General features: G+C 36.8%; 2 protein-coding genes across 4 annotated transcripts in view; one reads left to right on the plus strand and one right to left on the minus strand.

Moving 5' to 3' along the window:
- dnah9 (dynein, axonemal, heavy chain 9) overlaps window positions 1-4714 on the plus strand; it is a 123709-nt gene extending 118995 nt beyond the window's left edge. Inside the window, exon 69 of the mRNA XM_064323062.1 lies at window positions 4182-4714. Coding sequence (XP_064179132.1) covers window positions 4182-4409 — 228 coding nt within the window. The 3' untranslated portion in view covers window positions 4410-4714. The remainder of the gene's footprint in view (window positions 1-4181) is intronic.
- Window positions 4715-9397: 4683 nt separating this feature from the next.
- Window positions 9398-17043, minus strand: part of LOC135248424 (protein shisa-6) — an 89103-nt gene continuing 81457 nt past the window's right edge. For all 3 annotated transcript variants that reach the window (XM_064323066.1, XM_064323063.1, XM_064323065.1), the window contains one exon: window positions 9398-13622. In XM_064323066.1, the coding sequence (XP_064179136.1) occupies window positions 12949-13622 (674 nt within the window). In that variant the 3' untranslated portion in view covers window positions 9398-12948. The remainder of the gene's footprint in view (window positions 13623-17043) is intronic.

Consider the following 17043-nt stretch of genomic DNA (forward strand, 5'->3'; position numbering starts at 1 on the left):
GGATATTTTATGGAAAGATTGCAAAGACCACTATGTAACAATTAAAACATGGAAAGGACACATTTGACTAATATATAGATGTGTATCTATCAGGACTGATAGCATTTTAAATGGAAGACAGTCTAACTTTTCATAAGCATTTTATTGTTAAAATTACTTAAATGTACTCAAAGAGCTTTATCGTAAACATTGAAAAATAAAATAAACTCTTGCCACTGTGGAAGATTCTCAGAAAGAATCTCAAGAGTGACTAGCACAAATTTGTGTGAACGTCAGTCAGTGGTCTGTAACTTCAACTGTCTGTTTTCTGTTAAGTGGGAGAAGATTAATTATTTGTATGAGCTGTCCTGTTTCACAGTTTTTATGTAGTATAGAAAGCAAGGGGATTTATTTTACAAACCCATTAACTTTCACCACTTTTGAAGGATACCAAATGCTTGCAACCTATTGTCTCAGACAGGATCTCTGAAATAATCTTTCTTGAAGCCACTATCTCCATGGCAACTGCCTGTCAAATTAAAACTACTTTAAATAAGGGTTTAATATTGTTGGACAAAATGCAATCAGAAACAATACATTATTTTATAAGGCTAATGAGAAAATATTGATTCTGTGTGGGGCAAATTAGATTTTAAAGATTTTTATCAGATTACATTTTATGTTACTTAATCTGTCGACTGAAGGCTTGAACATCTAATGAAAGCTTATGGACACCACAGGTTGGAATAGGATTTAATAGGGGAGATGTGAAGGACAGCTGTGTGAAAAATATCAGTATTGCCTTTTTTCTGTACTTGTGGATGAATATGAACTGAAACTCAGTACAATTACCCTTTTCTATCATTAAAATAATACAGTGAAGGGGTGACCAAAATATTGTGTGATTTTGTTCACAGCAGTATGCATTGTCCTCTATAGCTATGGTATAATGGCCTGGTTTCAATGAGTATTTGCCCTAAACATTGGCTCTTAATTTCAAGTGTTGTGGTTTTTTATACCCAAACATATATACATATAAACATATTCACTTCAGCTATCACCAAAAACAGCAGTAACCAAATTTCTCAAGAGTCAAAAGGTTTTGAAATCAATCTTAAATTCATAACACCTTTTGGCCCCGCCCATAGAAAAAAAGACAGACATCTCCCCCCTACCCTCTTGGTTCTCAACACACCTCATCATGAACACACATCAGCATTTCTAACTTGGTAAGCAGGATTCTAGCTGGTTCTTGCTTATGTGCTGAGCTAGCCTAGGTAGACTTCCAAACTTCACCTATCACAAAAAAAACCTTATCTTCTTCCAAAAAAAAAAAAGGCCACCAAATGATATAACATTATCAGTAATAATAGCTACCTTGTCATGTTAGTGGCTACATTAATTGAAGGCCCATTTGGCTGGCAAGCAGAAAGTCCTGTCCTGTAGAAACAATGTGAGCTCCATCTGTCTTCAACCCTACCTAGTCCCAAATCGTATTCTTGTTTTACAGCAAGCTCTATCCAACTCTCTATTTTTTTCTTTTTGGCATTAAATACTGCTGGCGAGCCAGAAACCTGTCATTTGTCTGCCTTTTGTGAAGCCTAAAATTTGCATCTACCTATGTGGACAGATATGGCAAATGTGAAATTTGTCGGGGTGCTGGAGCCTATCCCAGTGTGCATTGAGCGAGAGGCAGGAATACACTATGGACAGGTGGTTTGTTTGATTACAAATCTAAAATTATGGAATACAGAGCCAAATCAATAAAAAATGTCCCAACATTATGGAGCTCACTGTATATATGTCTTAATATTAATTTTTGAAACTTAAGGCATAAGAATCGGTGGCACATTTAAAATCAATATAAAAGTATTTTTGTCTCCCTTCTATATGATGAGCACGTATGAGCAGATTGTGTGCTAGGAATGGCAATTTTGTAAAAACTAAATATCACTATTAGAATTGTGTTTGAGGTTGTAAGGTTTGGATATCTAAGAACAGTAGATGATTTCAGTTATTTATCTTCAATTATCTTTGATCTCTAACATGATATATACAAGGACTGGAAAAGTGAAAAATATTGGTATTGGTAGCAGTGTCGGTATTCTGAAAAGGTTAATGATTCCAGACTCTGCAATAATTAACGTGACAGTTAATATATCTTGTAGCTTCCCATTTTGATGGAGTGCGGTGTTTTTAATAAAGTGTCAACCAGTTTACCAATTTGCTTACTTTAAGTTGTAACTGTCTCCTTTTAAACTCAAACTGGCCAAATGACTCTGACAGTGAGTGGGGAGTACATTCTAATCTCTATAGTTCAAGTTCAAGGGAAAAAACTAAGCTCAGATTAAAGTGAGTAGGATCTGAGCATTTGATTGACATGCTGAAATTGCACACAACAAATTAAAAACAAACACTATAACAAGGGCATGTGGAGCCCAGTATGTTCTAGCAAATAAATTGGCAGCCTAATGACAAATTTAGAATTTTTTTCCTGGAGGAAAATAAGGAATGTTCTGTTTGCATTTTGTGTTGAGGCATCTACAATTTGATCGATATTTCGTCATACATGCAGCTTTTGTTTATCTATTGAATATGTTGCACATTCATCTGCTACTGAATGCTGTATTTAATGTTTACAGTTTGTCTTTATTTGTTTTTTGCTACTTTAGTACCGTATCACCAACCTGCATTCAGATATGTGGATAATGAACAAAATAGGGCTTGAGAATGCCTATAGAGACCACCATAGGGGGATAATATTGAACTGTAATAGTGTCCCTGTGTGTATATTTCCGGTTAATTTGTGCAGTCACTTGTACACACTATCAGCACAGCCAAAAGGGAAATTATGTTTTCATATTGTCCTTCTGTCCTTATGTGGCTAAAACACATAATTTTATTCGAACGCACACAGTGGTTTTGCATTAAACTGCATGCAAATATTATCTTCCCAGTTTCTCAGAACTGCATCAGTTTTCAACTCAGAAGGTCATAGTGCTCTGTAGCAAGGTCTTTGTAGTCTAACTACCCTGGCCTTTAAAAATATATATTCTTGTGGATATAATGCCTAGATGCAAAAATTGGAGATAAGCATACCCTGTTGATAATGATGGATTTGTCATACTGAGAACATTATTTTTATGAACATTAATCACTTTATAAGATGCTCGGTGCAATTAAGTATCCTACAATGGTTCACATTTGTTCTTTGTAACATTTATAAAATTAAAATAGCATGCATCATGCAGAAATTCTATTCACATAGATATATATATATTTATGTAGTAGATGCAGTACACTGTTTGCACTTACAGTTTGCATTTGGATGGCAAACTGTTCTACAGACTGTTCAACTGTTCTAATGGTAGAACATGTTCTATCATTATAACAACATAATATAAACCACCATGTGCACACTGTTAATATTCAATCCTGTGACATGCTGGCAAAAAAAGTCTGCAGCTCTTCTCTCCATTGATCATTGGCCATATGGGTTACTGGAGAGCCATGTTTTCTGCTGCAATTTTCTCCTCAATATCTTTGGATTGATCAGGATATCTAACAGCTACTCATTTTACGTTCATATACTTTATTTGCTCTTCCATAGTTGATAATAAAGCACAGATGACCATTCGTATTTTCTGGCCAATAGCCTTTGCTGTTTATAACTAGCAAACTGCAAAATATGGGCCACACTTGCTAAAGCAAGAGAGGGATCATTTTCTGCTATTTCTGAGAGTTTAAGCCAAATTCGTAACATCTCAGCTAACATAATTATGTCACTGTAATGAACTTTCCAATGGCCTTTTGTTTCCTTGCAACATTTGTTGCAGATGCTGATATTGATGGGCTCACACATTTTTAAGACTGATAACCACATCAGAGATGGTGTGATGCTTCATGTTGTCATCCGTCTTAGTCTTTTTTATGCATAGCTAGCTAGATAGCTTGTGATCTATGTTGTGCATGGAATGAAACCACACACAGTGGTAGTACCATTTCAAAAAGCAGTTCTGTGTTGGAAAGCATGTGCCTTGCCACTGTTGCCTAAATGACCATTCTTGTTTTACCTGTTCAGTACTTAGTCTTATAACATGTATTTCTGATGATGATTTATTTGTTGTTTTGCAGTTCATTCTGTATGCATTTTAATGTGCTTCATTTTCATTTCACTAACCCCTGTCAACCTCTGTCTGTAGGCTGGGATCATTGCGGAGTCCCGCTTGAAAGAATTAACACCTTCAGTGCCTGTCATCTTTATTAAAGCCATCCCTGTTGACAAGCAGGAGACTCGCAACGTGTACCAGTGCCCTGTTTACAAAACCAGGCAGCGAGGACCCACTTACGTGTGGACCTTCAACCTGAAGACCAAAGAGAACCCGTCCAAGTGGACCTTGGCAGGTGTTGCTCTGCTACTTCAGATATGAAATATGAACTAGACATGTATATTGATGCAAAGGTATGCACATATTACAATATGCAGTAGCTGCTAGATATGACACTTCTATACTTAAGAATGCACCTTATTCAATGACCTTTTATTATATGCTTTTATATCCTGCAGTTAAATTCATACAGATTAACTTGTTTTCATAAAATTTTGTTTCTGTTATATTAATAGCAAAATCATTGAGAATGTGGAGTGGTCTTTTTAATCTGAAGTGTTGAATCTGTTATTCCTTTCTTTGTTAATGAACATGTTCAAATTAAATTTTACATTTACAACTGAAAAGAGGGCTTATATTGTGTCTTTTTTTGTTAGATTGATTTTCTGCCTGTGTTGTCGATACTCACCGGATCTCTCTTCTTACCCTGTATCATTTGTTTCATTTCCCTGTACCAAATTGCTTCTTCTCAATGTTCTTTAAGGGGCCCTGGCAGACCTCTCATCTCTAGTTTTCACAAACACAGAAAAAAACAGAAGAAAAAACAGGCTCTCTCACAGAGCTGCAGGCTTGCTCTTTGTGTCTCCCAAGAAAACATACATAGCACATAGTTAACCTCTGCTGTATCTCCTGAAAAAGGCTGCTGAATTCTGCATTTTGCTGTTTCAGTTATGAAACCTCAGCAGTATCCATCTCTGAAACATGAACAACGGTAATAGATCCCCTGAGTCCCGTTCATCCAGTTATTGAAGAAACCTAATAATGCGCACAGAAACATACACAAGAAGACCATTACATAAGGGGGAAATGTGGAAAATAGTAATAGATGCAATTTAACAGCAACACATTGATTACGTCCTAAGGTGGCTGTAAAAAGAGTGTTTTGTATTTTTTTTCTTGTGCTTTATGGTATACCATCTGCAAACACACACACAAAAAAAAAAATTCTCAAGATTTTTGAAGCATGAACAGAATATTTTAAGGGACTGCTTTTTAGTAGATTTTTTTTCCCCATCATGTTTTCTAACAAGTATGATATTGTTTCTTCAGGATATCCAGTAAAAAACAAGTAAGTTTGATGTTTAATGGAAATTCTATGCTTTGGGCAATCTACAGTGAATCATTGACTGAGATCATCCTCTGTGAGATCAGGTCTATATCCCTGGAAAATCAGGATTGGATGACTCAGTGGTAGTTCTAAATGATGTGTTTGTCACAGTAATGATGCTGTGACATATTGTATCAATGGATCATTTTCTATGCACTTGAGTATGCTATCTCTGAGCGCCCACCACACAGTCCAGTGTTCACATGAGACATCTTGACAGTAACATCCCTTTGTTGTTTTCTGGAAACTATTGATTCAGGGTCATGATATCCTCTCTAACATGGTTTAAGAGTCCCCATTGCTTTTAGTGTTTATTAACATCTTGATAATAATAAAACCAAAAATAGTATATTCTTCTTAGTACAACAGAGCACTGCCACACTGACCAAATTCCTTAATAGGCTTCAGGAAATTGAAAAGATGACACATGAAGAAGCAGAGGTAACATTTACTCATAACGTGCTCAACAAAGTAGTCTGTTCAAAATGAAGAACATTGAACTCACACTCCAGAGAGCAAGCTGGTGTAAAGTGGTGAAACACTGCTAATGGCTACAAACCTGAGATTCCATTCGACATATCCCTGGCTGCTATAAACCAAAGAAGTGGTGGGCCTTAGGAAAAGTGAACAGTTTAAACTAGTGTTTTTTGAAGCAACATACTTGAAAGTTTAACTGTAAGGAAATATAATTAATAGCACTATCAATCAGCCTTCAGTTATGTACTATATAAATAAAGAATGCAAAAGCAATCTGAATTGGTGTGATTTCCCGGTGTGCTGTCATACCAACTCATTATGAACTAAAAGAGTTCTTGCATGTGCTATGTTGATACTGAAAATGATTTGGACATGCCTCTTTTTGATCTTCCCCAGCACTTACCCACTGTTTGCCGAGCGCATTTGCATTCTCATTGTAGGACACATACTGTTCATCCTGTAAAGCCCCAATGTGACCTGTTCAACACAAGTGTGACATTTCTATCTGGGAGGCATAATAATAATGGACCTTAAATGTCTCCTTGGTTTCAGACTGGCCTCATTGACCCCACATCATTTCAGTTTTCTAATGTGGGTCGGGTTTCTTAAGGGTTAACCTTTTTTTGTATTTGAACTTTAGCCATCCAGATTCTAATGCCATCACAGGGGACAGCCATTATACACCCAACTGAGCTGACATTTGTTATCTTATTATCCAAACAGATGGTGATATGGTGGACTAAAAGCCTCTACCTCTTGTGAGACACGGTTGTGGTTTTCCTCCTCCATGAATACTGTTGCTTTATGTTTACAAATTAAAGCCTAAAAGGCCAGCACCACACTTGGCATTCATTTTTCAGCGGACGACTTGTATGCTACTGGCTACATGCAGAGGGAATAGAGCCATGGGCAGGAGAGAATTCACCCAAGGCTCATGCTCTGAATAGGAAAGAAAGAAGCATAATTTCTGTGTGGACCATTGGTTGCTAGGTTACATGTTGGTCGTGAGGAGCTGCCAGTGTGAAAGTGCTGGTGTTAATGCAGCCTATATACTGTAAGCATCTCTAATATACAAAAGAAAAAATGGCTGCCAGTTTATGTCATCTAGCAAGTCCGGCAAAAACACTTTGAAGACATTGAAATGAAATGCATGTGCACATTGATCAGTTTGAAACCAGGAGCTGCAAATTACCTATGACTCCATGAGAAAGATTTATTTCTGCTCTTCCACTAGATTGTATAAAATACTCTGCCGGATCTGTGAGTACAATGAAATGGCATTTAAGCCCCAAAAGGGACAGAGAGAAGTGGGCCTGTACCATACACTGTCCAGATGTACATGTACATTTTGATGCTCATTGACTTGCATAGAATTTATTTTACATAAAAATAGTAAAGTTAAGTTTTGGTAGACTGAAATTTATCCTTGGTCCTTCAAGACAGCCTTGATAAACAAGGCTGTGATATTGTTGTGTATAAAAACAAAAATGAAAGAATCTGTGAATAGGATTAATTGCATCTGCAACATAACCTAAACACTGTCACTGTACTTTCCCACCATTTTGTTAATACTTCTGGCTTTTCCAGATATAACTTACTGTTTATGACTGATGCAAGGATAGTTTTGACATCAGGGTACACCTACAGTGCAATTTACAATTTAACACAGGCCATGACACTGTAGCAGAATCAGTGTAATTCTATGTTTTCTGTGAGAAGAATGTCTGTTATTTGCTTCAATTGTTTCTGGCTTTTTGTATTTCTGTAGGACATTGCACAGTTGTTGAACTATTTTCTGCTTTTAGTTGGTAAGTGTGACTGCTGTTGACTATATTATCAAAAAGAAAATCATTTCAACACCGCGGGAGAGCTTTTGATTACATGTAGGTTGCTGGAATAATTACAACTTTTAATCTCCTTCCATACATACCATTAATTGCCATGTCATATTCTCATCTAAATGCAGATGGGAAGGTATTAGTTTAAACTGGAAACTAAAACTATTTTCCATATTTTTATTCATTTTTTTCTGTGCAGGAATGCAAATGGAAGCCTTTGTTTTCATGTTGTGAGAAATGTGTTTGCACCCCTGCTCCTCAATGAATTTAAAGAAGGTCTGAAATTGCACTCCCTGACATTAAAGCAGTAGGTATTAATCTCCAAACGAAACATATTTCATTCTTATAATTTTTCCATTATTTGTAAGTAAATGTGTTAAATAAATCTAGTTCTCTGTATGCTGAAGGCCGCATGTAGTGTTTTGCCTGTGCATTCTATATATTCTATATATTTACACATCCTTCATAAATAAAATATGACAGTGTTAACAGTAGCTCTGCCCACTAGTATATATACCCACTTACCCATTTCCCACATGATGGCTGGATTTCAGTAAAGATAAGTTCACCCATTTTCAAAAAGGACAGCATACCAAGGAACATACCACCTACACTGGCACAAGAAAACATATACTTTCAATTATCCATTAGTACCTAAATCCACTGGCACCAATTCATTAATGTATGTTATAAGCAGACTTTAAGGAAAGTATGTTGTAATTTATGATTCATTAAAAAACTATGGGGTCATTTTATATTATATGGGATATGCTACATCAATTATCAGTATCCATCCCATATTGCTATTGATAGTTCAGACAAAAAGTTCTGATCTTCATGATGGAATCTGAAGCAAAAACTAAAAAGAAGTGAAGCAACAATACAGATAAATGCAAAACTACATGATTGTGACAAACGTTACATGAGTTCTGTCATTTTGATTCTCTACTCCAGCACACTGATTGGTATCAAATACAATAATTTGAATACAGAAAAATAGAATTATTTGAAAATGAATAGTTTCAAAAAGAGAGAGAAATACACAGAATTTGATCAGGAAAATCCGACCCTCATTATCAAATCTAGTGCCAGTGAAAGTAAAAAGCAAAATTGGAAAACTTGCTCGACATTCATGGGCTTCCTGGGTTTCTCTGATATAGGTTTTCCGCTGCAGCAAGACAGAATTTAATTCCATTCCATTCCATTAAACGTTACTCTGTAGTTTAATGGAAATTAACCATTGAGACTATAGCCTGTAGTATGCATGTGCCCCATTGATATACTGATTGTGTTGGTCCTAAAGCCTCTTTCATTCTCTTTATTTGCATTTTGAGTGCAGAAAAAAACAAGGGGTAAATTTATGATGACAGTAGCACTTTATTAAGAAGGCCACCTGTGAAAAATGAGGAATTAGTGATGCAAGGGTTCCATCCACTGTATAATCCCAATCACGGCTCGCTTTGTCCATCAAACATCATTCTTGTTTCTAGTGCTGGTAAAATCTGTTCTACAAAAGGTTGCAAACTGTGAGACCATTTACACATGAATTGAAGGCAAGATCACTCAAATGTACAAAACTGAGTTATGCAGATTTGAAGGAAAAAACATTGCTGTGAAGATAGCTTTATTTGTTTTATTTTTTTTTTTAAATCCATAAATAATTATAAATGGGTAAGTGAAAAATTCTGTTGGATTCTAAGTTAATAATCTGATTATAGATGTTTACAGTACATATAGAATGTGCTTCATAAGTAAATATGAACAACAATAAACTTACAGAGAAACAGTCAAATACTGCTTGTTTAGAAGCTTATTCAATGAGTAAACCATAGTTTGTGCACAGATACAAAGGTACTTCATCATCAATACTACCATAAACATTATATCCATGAATGGACCTAAACACAAAAATACCACTGCACCCATTTATGGAATTACTGTCCCCAAGAATAAAATGTTTCAGTAATATATTTTTTTCTGTCAGTGAGTATTTACTATAAAATGTATAATTATGTCATAATTGAAGGTGATCAACTATCACAAAGCATATGAGTTTAAAACTGCATGGAAATAAAGTGTTGACACAGCAGAGAAATGCAATGTGGTTAGCAGGTAAGACATACTGATCCCAAAAACATAAGACACAAAATATGTTCTATTGTTTCACATTAAAATTTATATTTCCATTAAAGATACTCAATAATGTAAATCAAATAGTGAGAGCAATTTAGAATTTAAAAACAATACGTTTCCATTTGTGAAAAGCATCTTATAGATTATTGTTGGCAAAAGTCTCAGGACATGCAATGTGAGATCTCCCACTGTGTGTACATCTTTCTATGGGTTTTTGAAAGCTCTGTGACACCATGTGCTCAACAATCCCATCACTGCAATATATGACAAAGGAATGTTCTAGCAGATAGGTAAGAAAGCACCCATACAAACAACAAACCCAAACGGTGGCTTAGGTTTGACAATATTGGTTTGCTGTATTTGAAATGCAATACATGATTGGAGGTTTGGCGCGTGATTACACGATTGTACTGTAGATCTAGTGGGTAAAGCGTGTAGTCAGTAAACCCTACAATACAGTTTCTATTAAACAAAGCCATGCTAGCCACAATGCCTGTGGCAGGGACCAAAATGGCCTCCTTGCACTTCTGAGTAGTAAACTGGAGGGCTGCATTAAATGGCTTATGTTATATTTTCCCCTCTAAGAGAATTTAATAACAACTGATAATTTACACTTACTACAATTTTACACAAATGGCACTTTACTTTTAACAAGGATTGTGTTCTGAAACAATGATTTCACATAATGTAGATATGGGAAATGTTGACTATCACATTCGATCATGTACCAAGAATGCCAATCATTTCTACAATGATAAGATAAGCAGTAGAAGCTCAGAAACTGGGGAAAACCTATTTCTTACTTATATTATATTCTAAGAATTCTCTGAAAAGGAAAGTGGCAAGGATAATAAAGTACATACAATATAGTAATGTAATGTGTGGTTATTAATCGTGATATTTTATCAGAACAATTACATAAGCCCTTTTCTGGAAGATTTTTGAACTTAAGTACTTTCCTTTTTGAGTTGACTACAGTCCCTTCCAGTTTCTCTCAGCTTTAAAACTGAGTGATAAAAAAATATAAGGCAGTGTGTTATTTTACATTTCATGAGATGGCTTGCTAAAAAAACATTGTACTGAAGTACTGAAATAAATCCTTTTTCAAAAACATGAGCAATGATGATTCAGTTGCTCTTACTGTATGTAATAGTCATGAGGGTAATGCCAGACAGGGGAAGGGATTCAATGGGAAATGATTTTCAACTGAATCTGTCTCCAAAATTAGCATGCACACCGCAAGTGCAACAGATAAATACTGTAAGTGTTACCCATTTCAAATAATTAAAGCATTGGCGTCGACCCTGATATTTAACATAACTTCTTTACCACTTAAATATTTCATACTAGGTCAGTACACTCTTTGGGCCTCCAAAATTGACTTTTTTTTAACAATCCAGTGGGCAGGATTTATTACATACCTTCATCTCTCTGTTCTGCGTTAAGACATTCTCGATGAGTTCTTAAATATATTTCTTCAAAACCAAAAACAATATTGAAAACTGAATTAAATATATATATAACTGTTTTCTAGACAGTTTTTCACATTTGATTTAATACTATATATTTTCTTTCAATAACTTCCCCTCCTCTTTAGGAACCTACAGTCTTTCCCAAAATCTGAGGTATCATCTGTGTTATCTATCTATTGCTGGTACTCCTCACATCATCCTCTAAGAAGATTATAAATAAAATTAGAATAAAAGGCCAGTCTCCATCAAAATTGAGAAAGATGCTGACGAGAAAATATTAAGTTCATCAATTGTTTGGGATTTATAATATAAGGCATTGCTTTAATTAAAACATCTTGACAAATAATTCACAGTTTTAATCTTTCCTTTGCTAGTATTATATTATAGTCTCCATTGATTGTTTCATTTTAGTCAAGACATCTGTAACAATTTACCCAATACACAATAATAATTATTCCAGTTTGACATATGCAAACAAATGTGTTTTATATACACAGATTTATTGATATGTAAAAAGAAATAAATAAACAAAGAAAGAAAGAAAGCAGCTTTTCCTGGCCAAGCACAAACATTGGATGTAAAAGAAAATTCCGTATTGGAAAAAATAATGAAGTATCATTTGACGCTACTGAAACTAGCTTAGGATAGTTACATGTTTTGAGAATCACTGGGACACAGTCTAAAGCCGGATATCAACAGTGGTATATTGTCGGTCAACCACATTCATTCAACTTCTCAGTCTACAAACACATTTAAATACACACACATACTTTACTGTACTCATTTTTAAGTCATGTATTTGTTCATTGGGTTGTCTATTCTGAAATTGGGGCCAATATATGTGACTCCACAACATAAATAGTTTTATTAGTACAAAAGCCTACCAGTAGACTCTCCCATTTACTGCTGCTAGTATAGCCTATTTACAATCATCTACGCAAAGGAATTGCCATTGTTTTAACGATAAGCTGATACGTGCTAGCCATTACCAAAATGAAAAGGAAACGTAAAATTCATTTCTGAATTGATTGTGCTTTTTAACCCACAAAGCCACTTCATTACTGAAATGGAGCATTTTTGAGAGGCACCAATAGAAGTGCTAACACCAGTTTAGTTCAAGAATCTCTAAAGCTATAACTAGGACTGTAAGAACAAATAGTAGATATATATGTATATATTTATAAAGTTATTACAATTTTATTCCAGTTCCACATCCTTAAGCATGTCGTTCTTTCATACCGGAAACCACTGAGATATCGCTCCTTATGTGCCAACCTGCGAAGCCCTTAAAAGTCGCATAATATTTGATCTGCCTTTTAAATCCTTTATCCGTCAAATGGGAACCAAACACTGCATGAATTGGAAAGCAAGTGTTGAAAACAAATTCCAATTTAGTTGGTAAGTTAAAAAAAAATATCTTACCCTACTGTAGCCAATATGACTTTGCTGGGACTACTCTAATCTAGTTGCTCCTGTTGTTGTTGGTATTGTTGGTGCTGCTCTTTGCCATCTTTGCTGCTCTTGGACAACAATGAAAGCTCTGTGTGTCCTAATTAAACAGTTACCTCGGTCTTGCTCCCTGTGCGGTAGTGGTGGTGGTGTCCTGGGATGTAATGCAGCTGCTCCACAGTGTGGGTCCGTCGGGCTGCGAACGCCTGCCGCTTGGTGGCAGTTTGGTTCATAGTTAAAGTGTTGTGCGCATTGTTTGAGGCACTGGGATGAGAGTGCATTTTTGTCATCTTGTACCGGTCCATGATGGGCGTGGTGGGCATGAACACATCTGTGTGGGACAGGGCTCTGGACATGGCCTTGTCATGGAGGCTGGAGCGCTTCAGTGACATCATCTTGTCGGGAGAGAGGAGCGGATCCTGGGAGTGGAGACGGTCCTGTGAGTAGAGGCGGTCCTGGGAGACGAGGCGGTCCTGGGAGTGGAGGCGGTCCTGGGAGAGGAGACGCTCAGCTGACAGCAGCTGCTCATCGGACAGGATGCGCCCTCCGTAAGCAGACATGTCATAGGAGGACACGCCATAGTCGTGCACAGTGCCCCTCTCTGGGGAAAGCACCTGGTCCTGGGACATGGCCCTCTGCACACGTCGGGGACGCTGCCGCTGCGCTGTGCCCTGCTGCTCCTGGGTCATCTTGATCACATGCAGGGGGAGTGTGCCACGAGCGGCCAGGTCAGGCAGGTGCCGTTTCCGTGTGTAGTACTCATCTACATCCTTATCGGCTGGGGGAAAAGGAAGATAGGGTTCAGAAACACAATGTGGGAATGTACAGACAAGAGGCCTACTGTCCTTGCAACCTAATTCCCACTGTAATGTGAAATGGCCAAAAGAAACAGGAGATAACAAGCATCAGTTATACAATATATGTTTCGATATAACATTGGCCTCAATAATGTAAACAGGCTATCACATGACTCCAAAACTGAAAATAAATCACAGGGCCAAATTCAAATCAAGGTTTCAGATAATATGGTTTCTGTACTGTACTGTTCAGCTTATGATTTCATGCTGTTAGCGCTACAGAGACAGTCCCATAATGCTGAACATGCTGAACACAGAGAGTTTGGGAGTGTGAAGAGACAGTAAACAGTTACTCTTTTGCTCAGCTGAGAGTGCCAGTGTGATAGCACATGCCAGTCCGCAATTTGATTCAATCACAGGCGCAATTTCAGCTGTGTGACACAAGGGGTACCAACACATTTGTAATGCAACAATAATGTAATTACACACCTGCAGGAGCTGCACTTCAGCTCCTACAGTGAAAGCAAGCAGTCCTGACAAGTATGTCATGCCACTAAATGGCCGTGGCCAACTGTCATCTTCAAATTGAAATATTTAGTACTGACAGGTTGCAGCTACAAACAAGAGTTGAGAGTTCCAATATAATTTTGGGAAAAAATTGTCAAAGTACACTGTTGAATTTTCATATCAGTGATTTTCAATGTTTTACTGAGTGACAAGACAGCTAGTAGAGAGCATTTTATAGGGCTGTGCCTGAGGTCTTTTTTGCTTTTCAGACATCAGGCCATCAATCACTTTGTTCAACCAGAATTAATTTTTCAGGAATTCATGGTTAGTGTTTTATTCATTAGAAAGCCTCCTAAATAGGTTCAGAGCTCCACAGCAAACCCAGCGGATTGAATTCAAGCTTTTTTCCTTGGCCTCAGAATTGAGGGTTAGGGATTTTCTTTACAAACACTGTTTGGCTTGTTCATGAATCAGCAGATCATTCTGAAAATGCTTTTTGTTTTTCCAAGAAAGATGTAACACTGTATCTACTTGAAAATCAATCACAGGTGAAATTACCCCACATGTACACTAAGTGTGCACTAAGTGTGTATGACTTTCCGTTTGTTACAGTTCGTTTCTTCCACTCATGCAACACGCTGTTTCAGGTTCCCCTTTGTTGTCAGTTACTGTTTTCTATTAGAATGTGACTGGAAATGTTCCCTGTAATGCTAGAATTGCTTTTCCATGTGTACTTTTGTCTGGAAAACTGGAATCACATTTGCATTTACACTTTTTGTGGTCAATGATAACTTTTTTCAGTTTTTTTGGGGGGGATTATTTGCAAGAAACAAGCTGTGGTTTAGTAATTTTGCAATCATTATTTTGCGACTTTAACCTGTCCGTGTCTGTAACATCCGTTTGTTAAGGTAGTACCTTCATCTTTAGATTAGGCATTGAATATGTTTTCTTGTAACTCTTGTAAAATGTATTTTAATCTGGTCGTGAGTTGTAGATTTCGATATCTTTAATAATTACCAAATGAAATCAATTAAACATATTTTATATACTGGATAAGCAACTGGTTTCAACTGTTGACACACTAGTGTTTGGTATTCAGATTATCGGAAACTAAACAAGGTTGTTAGCTGTTAAAATCGCTGGATTCAAAACATAGACATACTCAATCCTCACGGTCCTGACAAACTGTACTATTTGGCTGCTTTGCCCTTAAATGCAACAAGTCTACAACCCATTGTTGTCCCCAGACATTTGGTATCTTTGGGAATGCTTTTCCAGGTCTTCACTGCAACCGCTTTCAGTTGATGGTTGTTTCAGGGGTTCCTATCTTCAGTCTCCTCTTCAGCAAGTGAAATAAATGTTCGATTGGATTTAAATCAGGTGACGGACTTGGCCAGTCCAAAACTTTCAATTTTTTTTCTTTGGTTGTGTAGACAGGCCGATCGATGAGGTTGTAGAAATTTCTTTGTACATAGCCAGACAAAATCTGTCAATACTATTCTGAATGCATCCTACTGCTGCCATCCTCCATTACATTACAAATTAAGATGAGTGATCCCGTTCCAGAAGCCATACATGCCCAAGTCATGACACAACCTCCTTCATATTTCACAGATGAGGGACGGGTGCTTTGGATCATAGACTATTCCTTTCTTTCTCCAATCTTTCAGCTTTCCATTGCTTTGGTAAAGCTTTATTTTTGTATTTTCTGTCCTTTGTTCCAGAACTATTTTTTGGTTAATTTTAATCTGGCTTTTCAATTCTTGTTGCTGATGAGAAGTTTGCATCTTGCAGTGCAGCCTCTATAATTATACTCTCAAAGTCTGTGTATGGTGGCTTGTGATATGTTCACCCCTGCCCTCAAGAGACTGCTGGTGATGTCACTGAATGTTGATTTTATGGTTTTTCTTCAGAGCTCTTAGGACTCGTCGGTCATCAACTACAGTTTTTCTTCCTTAGCCGACCTGCGCAATGTTTATTTCAAGATTTTCCAAACTGCTGTAATTGATACCCAGTTTCTGTGCTGTCCCTCTGAAACTGTGTGCAGATGGCCACCAGGAGAGCCAGTAACACCTTTACCAGTAGGTTGAAAAGGTAGTTTCATGGAAGAAGGGCCACATGTGTCCCTTTTAAGTCAGATGGCACAGTAGCAGACCAAGCCAAGCCAAACAAATGTACAGGCTGTTTCCATCCGGTAGGGAAATACAAGCAAGTGCACAAGGTGGAAAACAGCCTTGAGGAGGACACAGTTGTTGGCAGGAACTGCAGATTTAAAGTATAAGACCTTCACTTCAAAGTGTTGCCAAAATAGTTTAATTGACGATGAAAGTGTGATGTTGATTTTAATACCATGTATCACTTCTAGAGATGGAGGCCTGCAGAGACAAAGTGGCATAGGCCAGCAGTGATAGTGACAACAAATATTCTGTTTTGATATTCTGTTTCGATATCTTGTTGGTGTGTTTTTTTAAAATAGTGAGAATTAAAAATGAATGTGCTTATTTTACTGTTTAAAACCAATCTATCTATGATGAAATAATAATGATAGTATTTTGTTTATTGTGTATTTTCACTTTTTTAGCCACATTGTATGTACTCCTGAAACTTAAACCCTTTGCAGACAGGTGTTTTCAAGTAAACAATACTATAGGATTATTTTATGGACTTTGGTTATAAATGTTTCCTCTTCATTCATGAGAAATCACATTTTCCCAATCAGTTTGGTATGTCAATACTAAAAACTACAATATCCACGAGCCTCATTGACCACAGGCAATCTGGGTACTTGATAGTTCATTCCCACTTTCGGGGGAAAACAAAGGGGAGTATGTCTATTAACCCAATGAGAGTGTGCTCAGACACACATAAAATGAATAAAATACAATCTCTGTTTTA

Source organism: Anguilla rostrata, chromosome 2 (assembly GCF_018555375.3).
Source record: "Anguilla rostrata isolate EN2019 chromosome 2, ASM1855537v3, whole genome shotgun sequence".
NCBI lineage: Eukaryota > Metazoa > Chordata > Actinopteri > Anguilliformes > Anguillidae > Anguilla > Anguilla rostrata.